We start from the raw sequence: 17602 nt of genomic DNA on the forward strand, positions 1-17602 counted from the left end.
GGAAAAGGGAAAAGACAAACACTTTCTCAGGCTTCTTATGATTGTTTTAATCTATTCTGTGCAAAAATATGGCTTACAGTTTATTGCTGAAATGTAGGAACCTGAAGATTCCTGTCCACAGTTTTAACAAGTATTTCTATTTCTTTCAGAATAATGACTTCCAGAATTTAGTACTGTACTTTTAACAGTTATGCCCCTTCTACTCATTCAGAGAAATTCTCACAAGAGTCAGTGACCCCAAAATGCCCAGTTGAAACCATACCATGACAATTCATTTTTTTTATCATAACTATATAAACTGGTAATGTATCATTTTCCTTTCATGAGGCAATATCACTGCAATAATAATTTCTTTATAATAATTTCAATCATACTAAAATGCTTCTGAAAATAACAATAAGTGACGACAAACCCATGTTTGTACCAGATGCTATCTACTTCCACCTTGCCGTGTTTTTTTTCTATAGCTTAGCAAATGTAAGAAAAAGCAATTTCCTTAGTATAGCTTAAAATTTATTTTTTCCAAATAACAAATGATTTTTTAGCATAATTAAAACTTAAGTAACCAGTTTGTTGAAGCAACAAGTTGGCCTAGTAATAGTTTTCCATCTGAACCTTTGAACCTTCATATTCATCACAGTCCATCATCCAGTTCCTTTATCTAAAACAGAAAGAGTACATTAGGTACAAGTAAATTATCTTTTGAATCATACTTCTATGTCATCATGACTTTTGTATATCACAGATGGAGGTGTTAGTGATATGGGAGTTTGGGATATGTTAGTACAGGTCCCGAAAAGAATCCCCAAAGTTTGGATTTTTAAAACTTGAAATCTTCATTAGGAGTTTTCTCTTTTTTTCTTCTAAAGAAAAACTACAGAAAAATAATTCAATGCTTTATTTGCTGCATTCTATATGTTCATAAAAACAAAAACAATATTTCAAAGGGACTTTGAAAGTAGGGCAGATGGGTGAAGACTGAAGCATATTTTCTTCTCATCTTGAATGTCGGATCACAGGGCAGATTAGACCACATAATGAAAGTCACAGGCCACTAATCAAATGATAAAAAAAATAAAAGATTTTTGCTTTCTGACTTACTCTCCTTTTCGTTAAGAGAGAATTAACTCCTAAATGACCATTTTGATAAATAAACCCCAGAATAGTAAGATTTATCTGTGGAAAATATATTATGCAGCTGGGACTCAAGAAGCTCTTTTTGCCAATCATGCCAGGGAAGTCTGTTCTAACACTAGCTTATAAATCCCATGGCAAATTAATTGATACATTGATATAAATGGTTGTTAGTTATATTGGAGGGATTTGAGAGATCGATATTGAACAGAATGATTTGCCTTTGACTGGCAATTGAAGGTTCTCTTTAGTCAAACCAGTTACTGAGTTCTTGCTTTAGAACTCTATAGTATGGGGTTCCCTGTAATACTTCTATCATTTTCTATATGAAACATACTTATTTCTCTGCAGCATGATAAAAAGATGAGAATGAGTGAATGTTCTTAATTTGACTTCTTTGGTTAACCTTTGAGACTTTTCATATCCCAATCCCCAGTTTGTGACCTCAAATATGGGATATTACCTTAACGTATTTCTTCTTCTGTTTATTATGCTGGGATTGTGTACCATAATTACTTTTTAAAAATAAAGTTTAATGTCCAAAAATAATGCTTTATACATAAGTTGATCCCTTTTGCTATATGTAAATTGAGCATCAAAGCCCTCCACTACTATTGTCATTTCCTCAGTTGAGTCGATACGGTAGAATCAGGGGAAATCAGCCACAATCTTCAGACATTTTGGCTTTCTTTTAAGAAAAAAAATACCTTCTTAACATCCTACTAAATAAAGATGCTGTACAGGAAAATTAAAAAACAACTAGCTATAATTAACTCAGGAGAGCTCAAATATCTCTTTATGTTCATTGATTTTTTTTGGTATTCTTGAACAACTAGCATGACAACAAACCAAAAATGTGTGTAATACTGAATGCCACAACTGTTTCCCAGGCTTGAGACTGAGACTCCTAAGTTGTTTTGACTAGGCAACTAATAACAATTTAGATAGTCCTATACAAATTCAGAGACATGAGATGCAAAACCATGACTGTCTTCCAGCACCTTCTTCTTGTCAGAACCATTTAAATCACCATCTTACACAAGTACATATTGAAACTCAACTTTAAGCATTTTATTTTTATGTACATTTCATTTTGTCCAGAAATAAAATATCTAAATACAGACTGTAATGTTGTATATGTATAGGTTTCAACAATACTTGAGCTGAATAAATGCTTTGTACATTGTTTGTCTTTTTAATGGAGTTCACAGCTACATCGATAGAATGGATTCCTCATATCCTTTTTTTTTCTTTTTAAACCAATAACAAGCAGAGAGACAAGTACAAGTTAATATTAATAAGCAGCTCAAATTACACTTGGTTAAACTATGTACAATACAAACCATTCATACAAATGAAGACTAGGATATTGAATTTGTTACAATATGTTTAGTAAAGATAAGACAGACACTTATAACTTACATGGTGTCTGTCAGGCATTTCCCTTCTTATATAATGATCAGAACTTGTTTTAAGCAGCCTTAGCTGGTCTCGACTTTGCAAAAGTCCAATGACTAGTGATGAAAGCTGTAGTCCAGTGTCTGCCCACATGTAAATTCCAAATGTTTGCTCATCTTTACTGAGAACAGGCTCCCTCCATAGAAAAAAGAGCTATCTTGGATCACCTTGAATGTGCCTACTGAATGCTGGAAAAAATTACTACACTTGTTGTGTTCATAAAATAAAGAATACTGAGCTCTAAAAACACATTTTTTTTTCCATTTTAACAAGCATTATACTCCTACAGTAGTATTTACCAGTACAGCTACTCCAAGCAGTAGAAATGCATGAGTGGGGACTATTGATTAGCATGTACTCAAGACATTAAAGAGAGATTTCCATAACAGCAAGTGCTAAAAACCATTCACTGTCTAGTTAATCCTTTTGCTTGACGATCGTTTATCCTGAACCATTATGAGGCAGACAATGAAAGCCCTCTCAACAGGAATCATGACAGACGCCGGCTGAAATGTGTATGCGAGTGTGTTGGTGTGTGTCTATGTGTGAGAGCGTGTCTTCAGGTGTGGCTTTAGAATCTGTGGTGATTTTGCGACTCTACCAAGAGATGAAGCTGACTGGGCAGGAATTACATCAGGTTGTTTTCCACGAGCGTATTTGCAGTCAGTCGACGAGAGCAGCATGTAGACACGTTCCAGGCAACAGATGGGACCTTCTTCTCGAGGTGACAGCCCTGCCATGTGACCTGAATTCCTCGGGTCTCAGTCCCCACCCCCACGTCCGTCCTCATCCGGAGGGGAAGTAAGGGGTGTCGCTGTGGTAGTTGTAGTCGGGACACACTTTCTGTACCAGTTTATAATCTGTACTATAAAAGGAAATGTAAATACAGATCACCTTAAAGGGCTTGGAGCAGAGCCAGGACACGTGACTTTGCGTCTGCTCCTGGTAACAGGTTTTTGAAGGGTCATAGTTACAGAGTGTGTTCTTGGTAGCCTTGTCAACCTTTTCATACTCAATGCGGCAGTTAAAGGACTTGGAATCTTTGGCATCAATCACGGTTTGTTGTGCCAAGTCGAATTCCACTATTTTCGTAGGGGGTACCAAGCTGACAGATACATTCCCTTGACCAGTGGAATTGTGCCTGAAATAAACGCTAAACGTCCCATTGCCATGATCGACAATTTTCCCAGTTATCAACAGGTTTAGCTTCACTGTTTTGATGTTGGAATGAAAATCACCCCATCCAAACATTTTCTTAAACTTGCCCGTCTTAACAATGGGCCTTCGCTTGGCCCTAGGCCGGGGCTCTTGAAGGTCTGTGGAGTTCCTCAACCAGTCCCAGAGGTCTTGCTCAGAATAAGGTTCTGGGGTGTCATATCGCAGGTCTAAATCTGTATCATTTTCTTTGCCACGAAAAGTCTGTGACAGGAGTCGGCTGATAGACAAGTCTTTGCTGCTTTCTGTCCATATGTGCTTTAGTGTGGATTTGCTGCCTCCTGATTTTAGAAGTTCTGACTTCCCACCATTTGTTAAATTGGCACATGTGACCTGAAAATGGAACAGAAAAATCGTGTTTACATCTCTGTATCTGAGAACACGTAACACAAAGATTCAAGCCCTCTTTCAGTGGCTGGGGAATCAAGTACCTTCAGCACTTGGCCAATGTTTATTAAGCTGTGATTGAATACCACTGCTATTTTTATACAAGGATGGGAGAGAGGAGGTGGATAAAAACCATTAAACATGACAGAAAGACTATATAAAAACATTGACTTTGAAAAGGGCCACATAACAGGAATACAGCAAAGCACCTTAGTGTGATTTCTGTTTGAATTACTTCTCAGCGCCCAAATCCAAACACTATTAAGATAAAATTTTACAAAGGATTATGCTACTTTTTTACTTTGAAATCACCACAAGCTTTAAAATGGTATGATTCTCAGAAATATATCAACTGATAATCTACAGACTTTTGGTAGTCCATGCCACAGTCACATAGGAAAAGTTAGTTTTGCAGGGAGATTCTAGAATATGTTTTTCTGGTCAAAACAAAATAACTTGTTTATGATCACCTATTATTGGCAAGAAACACACTGTATAAGATAAATTTTCCATTAACAGATGTAAATGTGATCTAGTAAAACAAATGCTGACTGATAAGAGTAGTACAGACCTTTTGATTTTAGAGTTTAGTTTGGCCTGTGTATTTGTTTTGTTTCGATGGAAACTAATTGATTGGTCAAACATCCAAATCTGTACTTGCCTAGTTCTATTGTCTTTGTTCTTACTGCAGCCTCTGTATTTATCCTTAGTATAAAAGAAATAAATACATATCCCAGTCTCTCAAATTACACAGATAATTTCCAATTCTTCGGGTGGCAAAAAAAATAAATGTATTTGATAACGGTTTGGTACTTGTATCTCAGCAACAACATAGTTGATCAAGGAGACAGAGTATAATGAGATGAATCCATGGTGCACTGGCTCATGAAGCAGTAATGAAACTGTCCTACAGAAGAAGTAAAAGGGACTTAAGAGTGCATTTACCAGCAGAATATAGGGAGTAAAAGAGGAAAAAAAAGGAAGTGGCAGGTTTCAAGGGGAAAAAAAAAATGAATCGGCTTAACAGGATGCTAAGATTCTGACAGCAGAACAACCTCTGATTTTCAGGCAGAATAGAAATTTACATCTAAATTATACTCTCCACAGCTGTAGTAATTATGAGTGCAAGCTCTGGAGTCAGACACCCTGAATCCCAATGCAGTCTATGATCCTTCACAGCTGTATGATCTGGGCCAGTTGCTCGACTTGTGTACATTTCTGTATTTCTCTTCCACAGAGTAGAAAAATGATATCCCTTTTCCTCACATGGCTGTTTGAAGAATTAAATCGGACAGTCCATTAAAAGCACTGAAGGACAGTACGTGGACACGATGAGTGTTCAACATTAGTATTTCTATTATCATCCTCAAACATTTTACCTCTGAATCCCTTGGGGTAATATTTTATGTAAATGAATAACAGACAATAGGATCTGAAAGCAAAGGTATCTTTATAAGAAAATCTCCCTTTTATTAATACATACCCAAAAACCTAAAGCAAACCATTTAAACATGTGCATACATATATAAGAATATATATAGTGCCCAGGAGGCACTAGTGGTGAAGAACCTGCCTGCCAGTGCAGGAGTCGTAAGAGGCAGATTCAATCCCTGGGTTGGGAAGATCCCCTGGAGGAGGGCATGGCAACCCACTCCAGTATTCTTGCCTGGAGAAGCCCATGGGCTGAGGAGCCTGGATGGGAGGTTCCGGGGCGGGGGGTGGGGGTGGTGGGCAAGGCTACAGTCCATAGGATCACAAAGAGTTGGACATGACTGAAGCGACTAAGAAAGTGAAAGTATTAGTCTCTCAGTAGTTTTCAACTCTTTGCGACCCCATGGACCATAGCGCCCCCTCCAGGCTCTTCTGTCCATGGTATTTCCCAGGCAAGAATACTGGAGTGGGTTGCCATTTCCTTCTCCAGGGGATCTTCCCAACCCAAGGATGGAACCCGGGTTGCCTGCATTGCAGGCAGATTCTTTAACATCTGAGCCCCCAGGGAAGCCTGAAGTGGCTAAGCACACACATATATACTTTCCAAAGTATTTGGGCTGCTACCACAACCTAAAAACATGACAAGCTGAGTAGCTAGCAAAATTCAGATGAATAAAACATGAGCAGAACTTCAGCTATTACACTGTTCAAGGAACAAATGCAATGAATTTATCAGCCCTCAATGGTGCGATGTGAAAGGCTTCTAGTGGTGCAGTCAAGAGGCCTCTCTGCAACATCTGAGTTTGGGTACAGAATCAAAATAGGCGATAGTCATCAGCACTGCCTTGCCTATTCTTATTCTCCCTTCCTCTCCCTTTCATTTAGGCTTGGAGAGAAGCAGGGCAATGTCTAGGAGAGTTTCACTCATGAAAAATCAGGAAGGGCCCTTGATTCATCTAGCTTTATTAATTCAATAACTATATAGTGAGATTCTGCTAATATTGAGTGAAATAACAGGAATACAAAGGCAAATGAGATGTGGTTCTTTCTTTCAAGATGTTCACAATCTAATAGTGAAATTAGTTAAGCCAGAAGTATAGTGATGTGACCAACGCTAGGTACAATATTCTTAGAGTCAAAGTTAAAAGGTAAAGAAGATATAACAGAGGAGATGATACTCAGATCTGGGAGACTAAAAAAAAAAAGAAAAAAAAAGGTTTAGGACTTCAACAGATAATGAACAGGCCAGAGAAGTTCTTCTTAGTATAAGGAACATACTACACAAAAGTAAAAAGTTGAAAAAGAACATGTCAAATGTAAGAATGGAAAATAGTTCCTTATCTCTGAACTTCAGGGAGAATTGACAGGAGGATAAACAGAAGTTGCAAGAGATTGGCAGAACACAAAGGTCAGTTCAGTCCCTCGGTCATGTCCAATTATTTGCAACCCCATGAACCACAGCATGCCAGGCCTCCTTGTCCATCACCAACTCCTGGAGTCTATCCAAACCCATGTCCACTGAGTCGGTGATGCCATCCAACTATCTCATCCTTTGTCATCCCCTTCTCCTCCCACCCTCAGTTTTTCCCAGCATCCGGGTCTTTTCAAATGAGCCAACTCTTCGCATCAGGTGGCCAAATTATTGGAGTTTTAGCTTCAACATCAGTCCTTCCAATGAACACCCAGGACTGATCTGCTTTAGGATGGACTGATTGGATATCCTTGCAGTCCAAGGGACTCTCAAGAGTCTTCTCTGACACCACAGTTCAAAAGCATCAATTCTTCAGCGCTCAGCTTTCTTTACAGTCCAACTCTCACATCCATACATGACCACTGGAAAAACCATAGCCTTGACTAGACGGACCTTTGTTGGCAAAGTAATGTCTCTGTTTTTTAATATGCTGTCTAGGTTGGTCATAACTTTCCTTCCGAGGAGTAAGCGTCTTTTAATTTCATGACTGCAATCACCATCTGCAGTGATTTTGGAGCCCCAAAATATAAAGTTAGCCATGGTTTCCAACTGTTTCCCCATCTATTTGCCATGAGGTGATGGGATCGGATACCATGATCTTAGTTTCTGAATGTCGAGCTTTAAGCCAACTTTTTCACTCTCCTCTTTCACTTTCATCAAGAGGCTCTTTAGGTCTTCTTCACTTTCTGCCATAAGGGTGGTGTCACCTGTATATCTGAGGTTATTGATATTTTTCCTGGCAATCTTTTTTTTTTTTCGCAAGTTGCTTTATTTACAATGCCAACTTTAAAAGCACTGAACTAAAATTAAGTGGACAATAAACTAGGCAGAAATTGCTTTACAAAAAGGGAAAGCCCAAAATGCCACTTTCTATAGGGAACCCACAGTTCAATTTTATTCAGAGCAAAGAAAAGAAACTTTCAATCATACTAGAAGAAACTGGGCCGTAAGTTTGGGAACTGTACTGAAACTACACATGCAATGAGGACAACATTCCGCTAATACAATTGACTTGCTGCCGCATTTGTTGACTGTTTTTCTAATATTAACAATTATAAACAAAGCAGTGCAACTAGTATTTGGAATAATCCTTACAGTGTTACAGCGTTAGACACGAAATTTCACTTCTCCTCACACCACTGGTTCTCTTTGCGTACCTGGGCTTCCTCTTCCTCAGTAAAATCATTTTTTATATTGAATGTCTTTCGAATCTCCTCAGGAGTTTTCCCCTTGATCATATTAGCAACAGTCTTGCAGGTAACATCAAGCAAACCTTTGATGTCTAAGTAGTTTGCTGCCAATATAAGCTCAAAGAGTGTCCCTTGGTCAACTTTCAGAAATTCTTGATCCCAAACAGGTATATCATCTGTTCGTTTTTCTTTGTTCTCATTATCCTTGGGAGGAGGAGGATTATCCTTGTGGTGGGTGCACCACTGAATGACCTTTTTCAAGATTGCTGCATTAACATTTGGCAAGGGGACTGGATCATCATCTCCTTCATCATCCATTCCTAAATCTTCCAACATAGTCTTGATGGTCACAGACTGTTTTGCAATTTCAACATCAACTTCGAATATCTCTCCATCAGAACTCTGCAACTTAATTGAAGGCATGGTATTAGGTCTCAAAGAGATAGAAGGCCGGAGGCTGACGTGAGCAGGGAGGCATCATCAAACAGCAAAACCTAAAGGCCTCTCCCAGGAATCTTGATTCCAGTTTGTGCTTCATCCAGCCCAGCATTTCTCATGATGTACTCTGCATGTAAGTTAAATAAGCAGGGTGATGATATACAGCCTTGGTGTACTCCTTTTCCTATTTGGAACCAGTCAGTTGTTCCATGTCCAGTTCTGACTGTTGCTTCCTGACCTGCATACAGGTTTCTCAAGAGGCAGGTCAGGTGGTCTGGTATTCTCATCTCTTTCAGAATTTTCCAGTTTCTTGTGTTCCACACAGTCAAGGGCTTTGGCAAAGTCAATAAAGCAGAAATAGATGTTTTCTGGAACTCTCTTGCTTTATCGATGATCCAGCAGATGTTGGCAATTTGACCTCTGGTTCCTCTGCCTTTGCTAAAACCAGCTTGAACATCTGGAAGTTCATAGTTCACGTATTGCTGAAGCCTGGCTTGGAGAATTTTGAGCATTACTTTACTAGAGTGTGAGATGAGTGCAATTGTGCGGTAGTCTGAGCATTCTTTGGCATTGCCTTCCTTTGGGATTGGAATGAAAACTGACCTTTTCAAGTCCTGTGGCCACTGCTGCATTTTCCAAATTTGCTGGCATATTGAGTGCAGCACTTTCACAGCACCATCTTTTAGGATTTGAAATAACTCAGCTGGAATTCCATCACCTCCACTAGCTTTGTTCGTAGTGATGCTTTCTAAGGCCCACTTGACTTCACATTCCAGGCTGTCTGGCTCTAGGTGAGTGATGTCACCATCGTGAATATCTGGGCCATGAAGATCTCTTTTGTACAGTTCTTCTGTGTTCTTGCCACCTCTTCTTAATATCTTCTGCTTCTGTTAGGTCCATACCATTTCTGTCCTTTATTGAGCCCACCTTTGCATGAAATTTTCCCTTGGTATCTCTAATTTTCTTGAAGAGATCTCAAGTCTTTCCCATTCTGTTGTTTTCTCGATTTCTTTGCACTGATCACTGAGGAAGGCTTTCTAATCTCTCCTTGCTATTCTTTGGAACTCTGCATTCAAATGGGTATATCTTTCCTTTTCTCCTTTGCTTTTCACTTCAAAGAAGGTAGGGTAGGGTCAACTTGTGAAGGTTCTAGGGTCAATTTATGAAGGTATTTAAAATTAATCTTATAGATAATGAGGATTCCTTAAATTTTGTCATATTTTACTTTTAATTAGGTCATTCTGGCTCTAAAAGAATCACTGATTGGACATTGAAAGGTAGATTGGTAGGGAGAAACCCTGAGGGAATAATTAGTTAAATAACAAATTGTATACTCCTTTTGAGAAAGTAAATGAGCCTGAACCAATGCAATGGAAGAGAAAAAGAGAAAGAAAAAAATGGATATAAAAGGTATTTCAGAGGCAGGATTAACTCAATTTGACAATATATATTGGCTAAGCAGGTATGTGAAAAAGTTGAGAATTAATGAATTGTCTTGCATCTGTAAGAAATATAAAAGTTAAAAGTTAAAAAAGTATATAAACACTTGAAAAGAAGTCTACTGACTTTTAAATTAACTACTAAGGACCATCTTGAAGCAAGTTTTAGTGATGGTAAAGACATGATGTAAGATGAAAAAGAAGTGCAACTATCTTAATACATCTGCTCCCAGATGCAATCAAGAATCCTTGGCTTTCTCACTCTATTTTGTTGCTTTACAAATGAAGAATTTTCATTTTTGAAACACACAAATGTACACATAAAATTGAGATAGATTTTGAGCCTTACTGAATAAACAATATATTTTTTAAAAATCTTAGACTCAGAACACCTTCTATCATTGATTTTACAAACATAAGAGAAGTGTTTCTTTTGAAAAGTCACCTAAAGATCCTCTCACATCAGTATATCAGAATGACGACAGAGGTGGTGAAGACTATGGCATAAAATGAGCCCAAAAGAAAAATCTGACAATCACCAACTAACTCAATTCCAAAAAGTCAATGCACTTTTTTCTACCAAGAGTCATTTTTTTTTATAACAGTGAAAGCACTAAAGATACTTCCTAACTGAATATAATTTTCCAAGTCAAAAGTGGCCGCATTTGAATCAATTCTAATGAAGTGGATGAAACTGGAGCCTATTATACAGAGTGAGGTAAGTCAGAAAGAAAAACACCAATACAGTATATTAATGCATATATATGGAATTTCGAAAGATGGTAATGACAACACTATTTGTGAGACAGCAAAAGAGACACAGATATAAAGAACAGTCTTTTGGACTCTGTGGGAGAAGGCGAGGGTGGGATGATTTGAGAGAATAGCATTGAAACATGTATATTACCATATGTGAAATAGATGACCAGTCCAAGTTTGATGCATGAAACGGGGCACTCAAAGCCAGTTCACTGGCATGACCCAGAGGGATGGGAAGGGGAGGGAGGTGAAAGAGGGGTTCAGGATGGGGCCACATGTGCACCCATGACTGATTCATGTCAAATGCATGGCAAAAACCACCACAATATTGTAAAGCAATTCAGTCAGTCAATTCAGTCGCTCAGTTGTGTCCGACTCTTTGCGACTCCCTGAATCATAGCACGCCAGGCCTCCCTGTCCATCACAAACTCCCAGAGTTTACTCAAACTCATGCCCATCGAGTCGGTGATGCCATCCAGCCGTCTCATCCTCTGCCGTCCCCTTCTCCTCCTGCCCCCAATCCCTCCCAGCATCAGGGTCTTTTCCAAGGAGTCAACTCTTCGCATGAGGTGGCCAAAGTATTGGAGTTTCAGCTTCAGCATCAGTCCTTCCAATGAACACCCAAGACTTAGGACTAGCCTCCAATTAAAATAAATTAGTTAATTTTAAAAAGTGGCCAATGCCTCAAAAAAAAAAAAATTTTAAGAAGTGGACAACACCCACTCCAAAGGAGTTGACCCACTCACTAGTCCAATCATACCATTTCCACAAATTATGTGAGTTGTCTAATTGCTTTAGAAACAATGAGAATCATAGAGACTCTTACCATGATCTGGAATATGCATATTAAAGTGCATGTTTCTTTTGACAACATTCAAAAATAGGTGCAAAGACAAGGGTCATTTTCTTCAACCATAAACAAAGACAGAGCTTGAATCTAACATTAAGGGAGCTTGTCTGGGGCAGGACCTGTGTGGGGGGCTAGAAAGAAGAGACTGCTATTGACTGGTGGGAGGGTAAGCATATAAAGAGTTGAGACACCTCGGTCTAGCTCCTCCTTTATATATCTCAGAGCCATGCTTCCACATTGCTTTCTCTAACAGCTTTTCATTACAGGCTTATAATCCTAATGTCAATATATTATCTCTTAAAATATTGTTGAAAGACATCACTTTTGGAAGAGATGCTTCACTAACACTTCAACTATGCTCCTGGCCTTATGAGATTTTATGTAAACAGGTCCCTCCGACTAGAGACACCTTCAGATGGTCTGTGTATCTGTTTTTATAAAAGAGCAATGAGCTGCCTTTTAATTTCTACCAGCCCTCACATTTACTGTTGATCTATTACTGTTCAATATAAATTATCTCAAGATTACTTGGAAAATCATGTGTTTATTTCATCAACTGTATGAATAGTTAAGCCAAACAAAAATTCTGGATAACCTGATGCTTAAGCAGTATCTCTCATCAGTGAATAACTAATCAACAAAACGACCTTGCTCTGTGATTACAACTTCCTTTTGGCAGTTTATGATTTGCTACATTGAATATACATCGCATACTATCAACTGCTATTGGTTAAGGGCATACTATCTTCAGACACTGTAATTAGCTTTACATATGGCATTGCACTTCATTTAAACCACAAACACACACACACTCATTCACTGACTCACAGACATTATTGTTATTTTCGACTTACAGGCAGAGATATGGCAGCTTGAGAAGAACTTGTTCAAGATTACTGCTGGTAAGTGAAAGAGCTACTGTTATTATTCCTGGGTATTTCCTTTATTTTTAAAATTATTTTAATCATATACAATTATACATTAATATATGTTTATCAAAACATTTAAACACTAGAGGATTTATGAAGTAAAAAATTAAAAGCCTATCTTCATAATCAACCCCTGCTCCCTTATAAGCCCACCTCTCTCTGTAAAGATAAAACCTCAAATTTTGATGTATATTGTTCCTAAACATTTTCACTATTATTCATGTATAAATATTTACATCACTACTGTTGTATTTTATGATTTGCATTTTGTATTTTTTTCAATCAACAATCTTTGAGATGCATAGCTCTTAGTTCATAAAGGTATATCATCTTTATTAAATAGGAAATAGAATTCTAGAATATAAATGTATCATATTTCTATTTTGGGGTTACCTTTTGTGATAGATCCTTAATCATTACATTGTTTCACAGACATTTTTTATCCTTTATTCCATTGGTTTTTCTAGTCATTATTGCTTCAGATAGCTTCATTGCTCTTCTGGATTTTCATGTCTATGGTTGTATAGATTTGTGTGATCCTTTAAAAAAGAGTTCACATGGGATAAGCTATCTGAGTAGTCTATGCTTAAAAATGTCTTTACTGGCCATAGGCTTACATTGGGCAGAATAGTCATTCATCTTTCAATGCCTTTTGTTCTGTGATTTTTTTTTCTCTCTCCAAAAGAGCTAGGATATTTTCCGCTTCAGGTATTGTGAAACCTCACAAGGTGAGCTACATGTGCTCATGCTTTCTCCAGACCTTTTCTTAACTAGTTTAGGGAAAAGCATGCAGATATTCACAGCCATGCTAGGCTCTTTTTCATAGCGTTCCCCCAAAAGGACTATAACCCCCTTTGGGGAATGTTCTTTCTGTATTATTCCATTTTGTAACTTGAGGAAAGGACTACCTTGCATAGGGTAAGCACTCAATAAATTATATACATGGTTTATATTCTTACTTACATTAGTTTCAATAGGGAGGGTTCATTGATTCTTTAGCCACAACCAAGACTTTGGTAGGACACGTGGCCCACAGAGCTTGCTGTCTTACAAGTTTAGAGCCTGCACTTCACCGACAATTCTCAGAGTGCCTGTGTTATATGTGATAAGCCAGAGGAAATGGGTTAGTATTTCAATACATCAAAAATACATCATTTCCTTCTGCTACAAAGCAGTGCTCCAGCGGCAGCCACGCTGCAGTAACAGTGGAAAAGCAGGAAAAGATCCCCAAGCCTTTCTTAGCGTAGCCGTTGCTGGAGGCTCTAAGCACAGAAACTAAGAAAACAGACTTTGCAGTCAGAGATCACAGGGCTAAACCCAAAATCTGTTACCAGTAACCTGAAGAGTCAGATTCTTTCCAACTAGGAAGTAGAGATGACACCTCACTCACTGGGTTTTTGTGAAGATAAAAGATTTTATATGTAGCAGAAATAAAAATAGCGGAAGCAGTATGAGTTCAACACTTGAGAGCGAACACTCTGAGGCAGGTTATGAAACCCCAAAGAAAAGGAAAACAAGGCTTTCAGAATGCACCCTGCTATTATAACCCCACCTTCTCACTGGAGACATTACATTTGCTCAAGTGGGCCAAACAAACTGTGATGGAAATGAGTATAATTGCAACATCTCTGTGGTCATCTTTAGCAGTAGGTGGTGGGGGGAGATCACACTGATTCTGTATGTTACAATTTAGTGCTGGCAAATGTAAGCAATCATTTATCTTTAGCATGACGTTAAGAGAAGATATATTGATCAGACTGGACATTCCACATCATCCTTAAAAACCAAAAACATGGTGCGTTTCTATCAGTTTGAAGAAGGGGCTAAGAATTTCAGGCATGTTACTCCATGAGTTTTCATGATTCCATGCAGGATGGCTCACTTTTAACACAGGACCCCAACGAGTCCCTTCAAATTATTGTGTTGGAGACTGGATCTAACTCGTGGGTCATTGAGCAGCTCGCAAGTTTGTGTAACTATGAAAATTGGTTTTCCTTTTGATTCTTCCTCCTTTAAGTCCTCTCATGAAAATTATCTTGGAAATGTTTTTGTTTCTTTACTTGCAAGGGGGAAAGCATGCCTTGAGAAGAGCCATGAACTATTGTTTCTGCTGCTGAGAAACAGAATTTCTCATCTTACAAAAATATTCTCTTCCCTTCTGCATACTTTATATAGATATACACATAAGTTTTGACATATAGACACATTAACATTGATGAGAAATTAAAAATTATATTCTCTATAACCCCACTTAACCCATTCTCTCAAAACTTAATTGTAGATTACCTAACCAGCTTTGCATTGCAAAAGTTACTTCTTTGTTTAGTATTTTACAATATGTTCATTTAAAATGTATAAGGAATATCCCATGTGAGGGACCCTGGGTACCTGGTCATAATAATAAACAAAACATTTAAAATAACATGTTGAGAAACTATTTCTTGGCTGAAACAAAGCCACTTCAGTGTTATTTTCTCATTATCCATAAAGAGATTTTAATTTGTCAGTAAATCTAGCTGTCTTCAAAGAAAAGGCAAATATTGCATATGTAGGAATAGTTGTGTTAAACCCAGGGTCTCTCTATCTGAACTGGAGGCCAATATTGTCCATAATAAGACATGCAACATGGAGGTTTTAGGATGTTTCTAGCTTCTCAAAGTCAAACAAGGTACAGACCTTTCTAAAATGGACCAAATGAGGAAAGACTGACTCACCTTTCAATCCCATTTCCAGTGACCTAGGAAACGGCAACCCACTCCAGTATTCATGCCTGGAAAACCCCATGGACCGAGGAGCCTGGTCGGCTATAGTCCATGGGGTCGCAAAGAGTCGGACACGACTGAGCGACTTCACTTCTTCTTCTTCTTCTTCATACATATGTTCTCAAATACAACGCTGGTATATGGAACATACTGGGTAGTAATAATAGTTCACTTTATCCAATAGAAGCTCAAAATCCTGAGGAAATAATAACTTTGATGTTCTTGAGACAATATTCTACTCAACACCCTTTGATTATCCAGAGGTTGATCTGAAAGTCTTCTAATAGGGGAAGAAGTCATTATATAAAGAAAGTGATACAGACTAGCTACAGTGGAATATCACCCTGGTACCATTTAGATCCTAGATTTATACCAGAATTATTCTAGGGCCTCTTTCTTATCAGACTCCAGCACATGAACACTACCCAGAGCTTCCCAAGTACAGAGTGGACAAGGCAGAAAGACAACCGAGAAATACAAAGAGTATGCAGATCCTAGAAATAAAGTGCTTCTACACTACTGGAAAAGTCCTGTAAGCTGGAAATCCCCAACTTCCTGAAGTAGAACAAATCCACTGAGAACAGACAAGACCAACAGAGAGAACTGATCCCTCACTCTTTTATCAAAGGATGGTGATGCTGGAGCTTGAGTTAGGTAAAACCTTTCGACACTGAGTAAATATGTATCTTTAGATCATGCCTTGGTCACAGCAAGATGTGGTAAAGAGCATCCAGCCTACAGCCACAGGCCCCACAATGGCACCTGGGTGTAGCTCAGGGAGGACCCAACTCAAGGGCTGAGGGAACTTCAAGCTTTCTCTCTATGTCTAGACAAAACAAGTCCCTTGAAAGCTGTTAAACCAATCTGTTCTTTTCTAAAGTCCCTCTGGTGAGAAGATTAGCATCTAGTCTTTGATAATTGTTTCTGCCAGGTAAGACTCTTAGCACTTGGGAAAAACAGATCTCTTACTCAGTTACAGCCAGTGTGGGAATCAGATGCACCAGGATCCTGGGCTATATTTTACCTTGGTCTATTCCCAGCTTCTCAAAGTACAGCATGTGGAATTTCATATCAAAGAGCCAAGTGCTGAGGGAAAGGGATGCTTAGGCAAAGAGATCTCACATACAAGGAAAAAGATGGCCTCTGGGTTTAGGTGCTGTGCCTTTAAAGTTGATCAGATGTAAAACCGAGTGATATTCCCAAAGGAAAAGGACTGGGCTCTTTTTGTCACCAAAGGAATTAAGTGGACAATTTCACTAAATCAAAGAAGGATGTTCACCCAGATTATGTTACAGGAGGAGACGAGATGGGTCATGGAGAGAAGAGAACAAACAGGGTCCAAAGAGGCTGAGGATGCTCTAAGAGAAGTCACAATAGAAAGGTCGGATGAAAGTATGTCTGCAAGGAGGGCTCTGAGATCCCCGTGACCTTCAATGTACTTTAAAATGACCTGTCAAAGCATTAGTGTGAACTTCTGTGAACACTGTGGACAGAGGGAATCACAGGAGAATTGAAAGAAAGACTGTTAGGGTAGAATTTCCTCTCTCCGCCTTCCCCGATTGTCCTCACACTCAAATCTCCAGATTACAAGAGGGAGATTGTCCTTTTCAAAAGAGCTGGGTAACGCTGCCACTAGAGGGCGCAGCTAGGACACCTGACAGCTGTCTCTATTCCTGGTGCTGAAGTCAGGCAGAACTGTGTCGCTAAGGGTCACAGAGCTCTTTGAAGAAAGATGGGCCTGGAAACTTCATGGTACCTGCTAACTGACACAGACCCTGGGATCGACCTCTTCTATGAGCTGCAGAGACTACGAGGGAGTAACTGTTGCTCAAAGAACCACTACCGTAGTCATCACCACCTAAAGAAGCTGTTGTGAGCCTTTGATTCCCCATAGAGGGTATGTTCAGTGTTAAGCTATTTATAATTATCTAGTGGAAAAGAAGACTCTTGAGAGTCCCTTGGACTGCAAGGAGATCCAACCAGTCCATCCTAAAGGAAATCAGCCCTGGGTGTTCATTGGAAGGACTGATGTTGAAGCTGAAACTCCAATACTTTGGCCACCTGATGCGAAGAGCTGACTCATTGGAAAAGATCCTGATGCTGGGAAAGATTGAGGGCAGGAGGAGAAGGGGACGACAT

The 17602-nt window shown here is 38.8% G+C and overlaps 1 protein-coding gene and 1 pseudogene across 2 annotated transcripts in view; both read right to left on the reverse strand.

Annotated features, from left to right (window-relative positions):
• Nucleotides 1-2183: 2183 nt before the first annotated feature.
• NXPH1 (neurexophilin 1) overlaps nucleotides 2184-17602 on the reverse strand; it is a 343225-nt gene continuing 327806 nt past the window's right edge. For both annotated transcript variants that reach the window (XM_020888181.2, XM_070471030.1), the window contains one exon: nucleotides 2184-4140. In XM_020888181.2, coding sequence (XP_020743840.1) covers nucleotides 3379-4140 — 762 coding nt within the window. In that variant the 3' untranslated portion in view covers nucleotides 2184-3378. The remainder of the gene's footprint in view (nucleotides 4141-17602) is intronic.
• On the reverse strand, nucleotides 7964-8730 carry LOC139037464 (S-phase kinase-associated protein 1 pseudogene; annotated as a pseudogene).

Source organism: Odocoileus virginianus, chromosome 1 (genome assembly GCF_023699985.2).
Source record: "Odocoileus virginianus isolate 20LAN1187 ecotype Illinois chromosome 1, Ovbor_1.2, whole genome shotgun sequence".
Classification (NCBI taxonomy): Eukaryota; Metazoa; Chordata; class Mammalia; order Artiodactyla; family Cervidae; genus Odocoileus; species Odocoileus virginianus.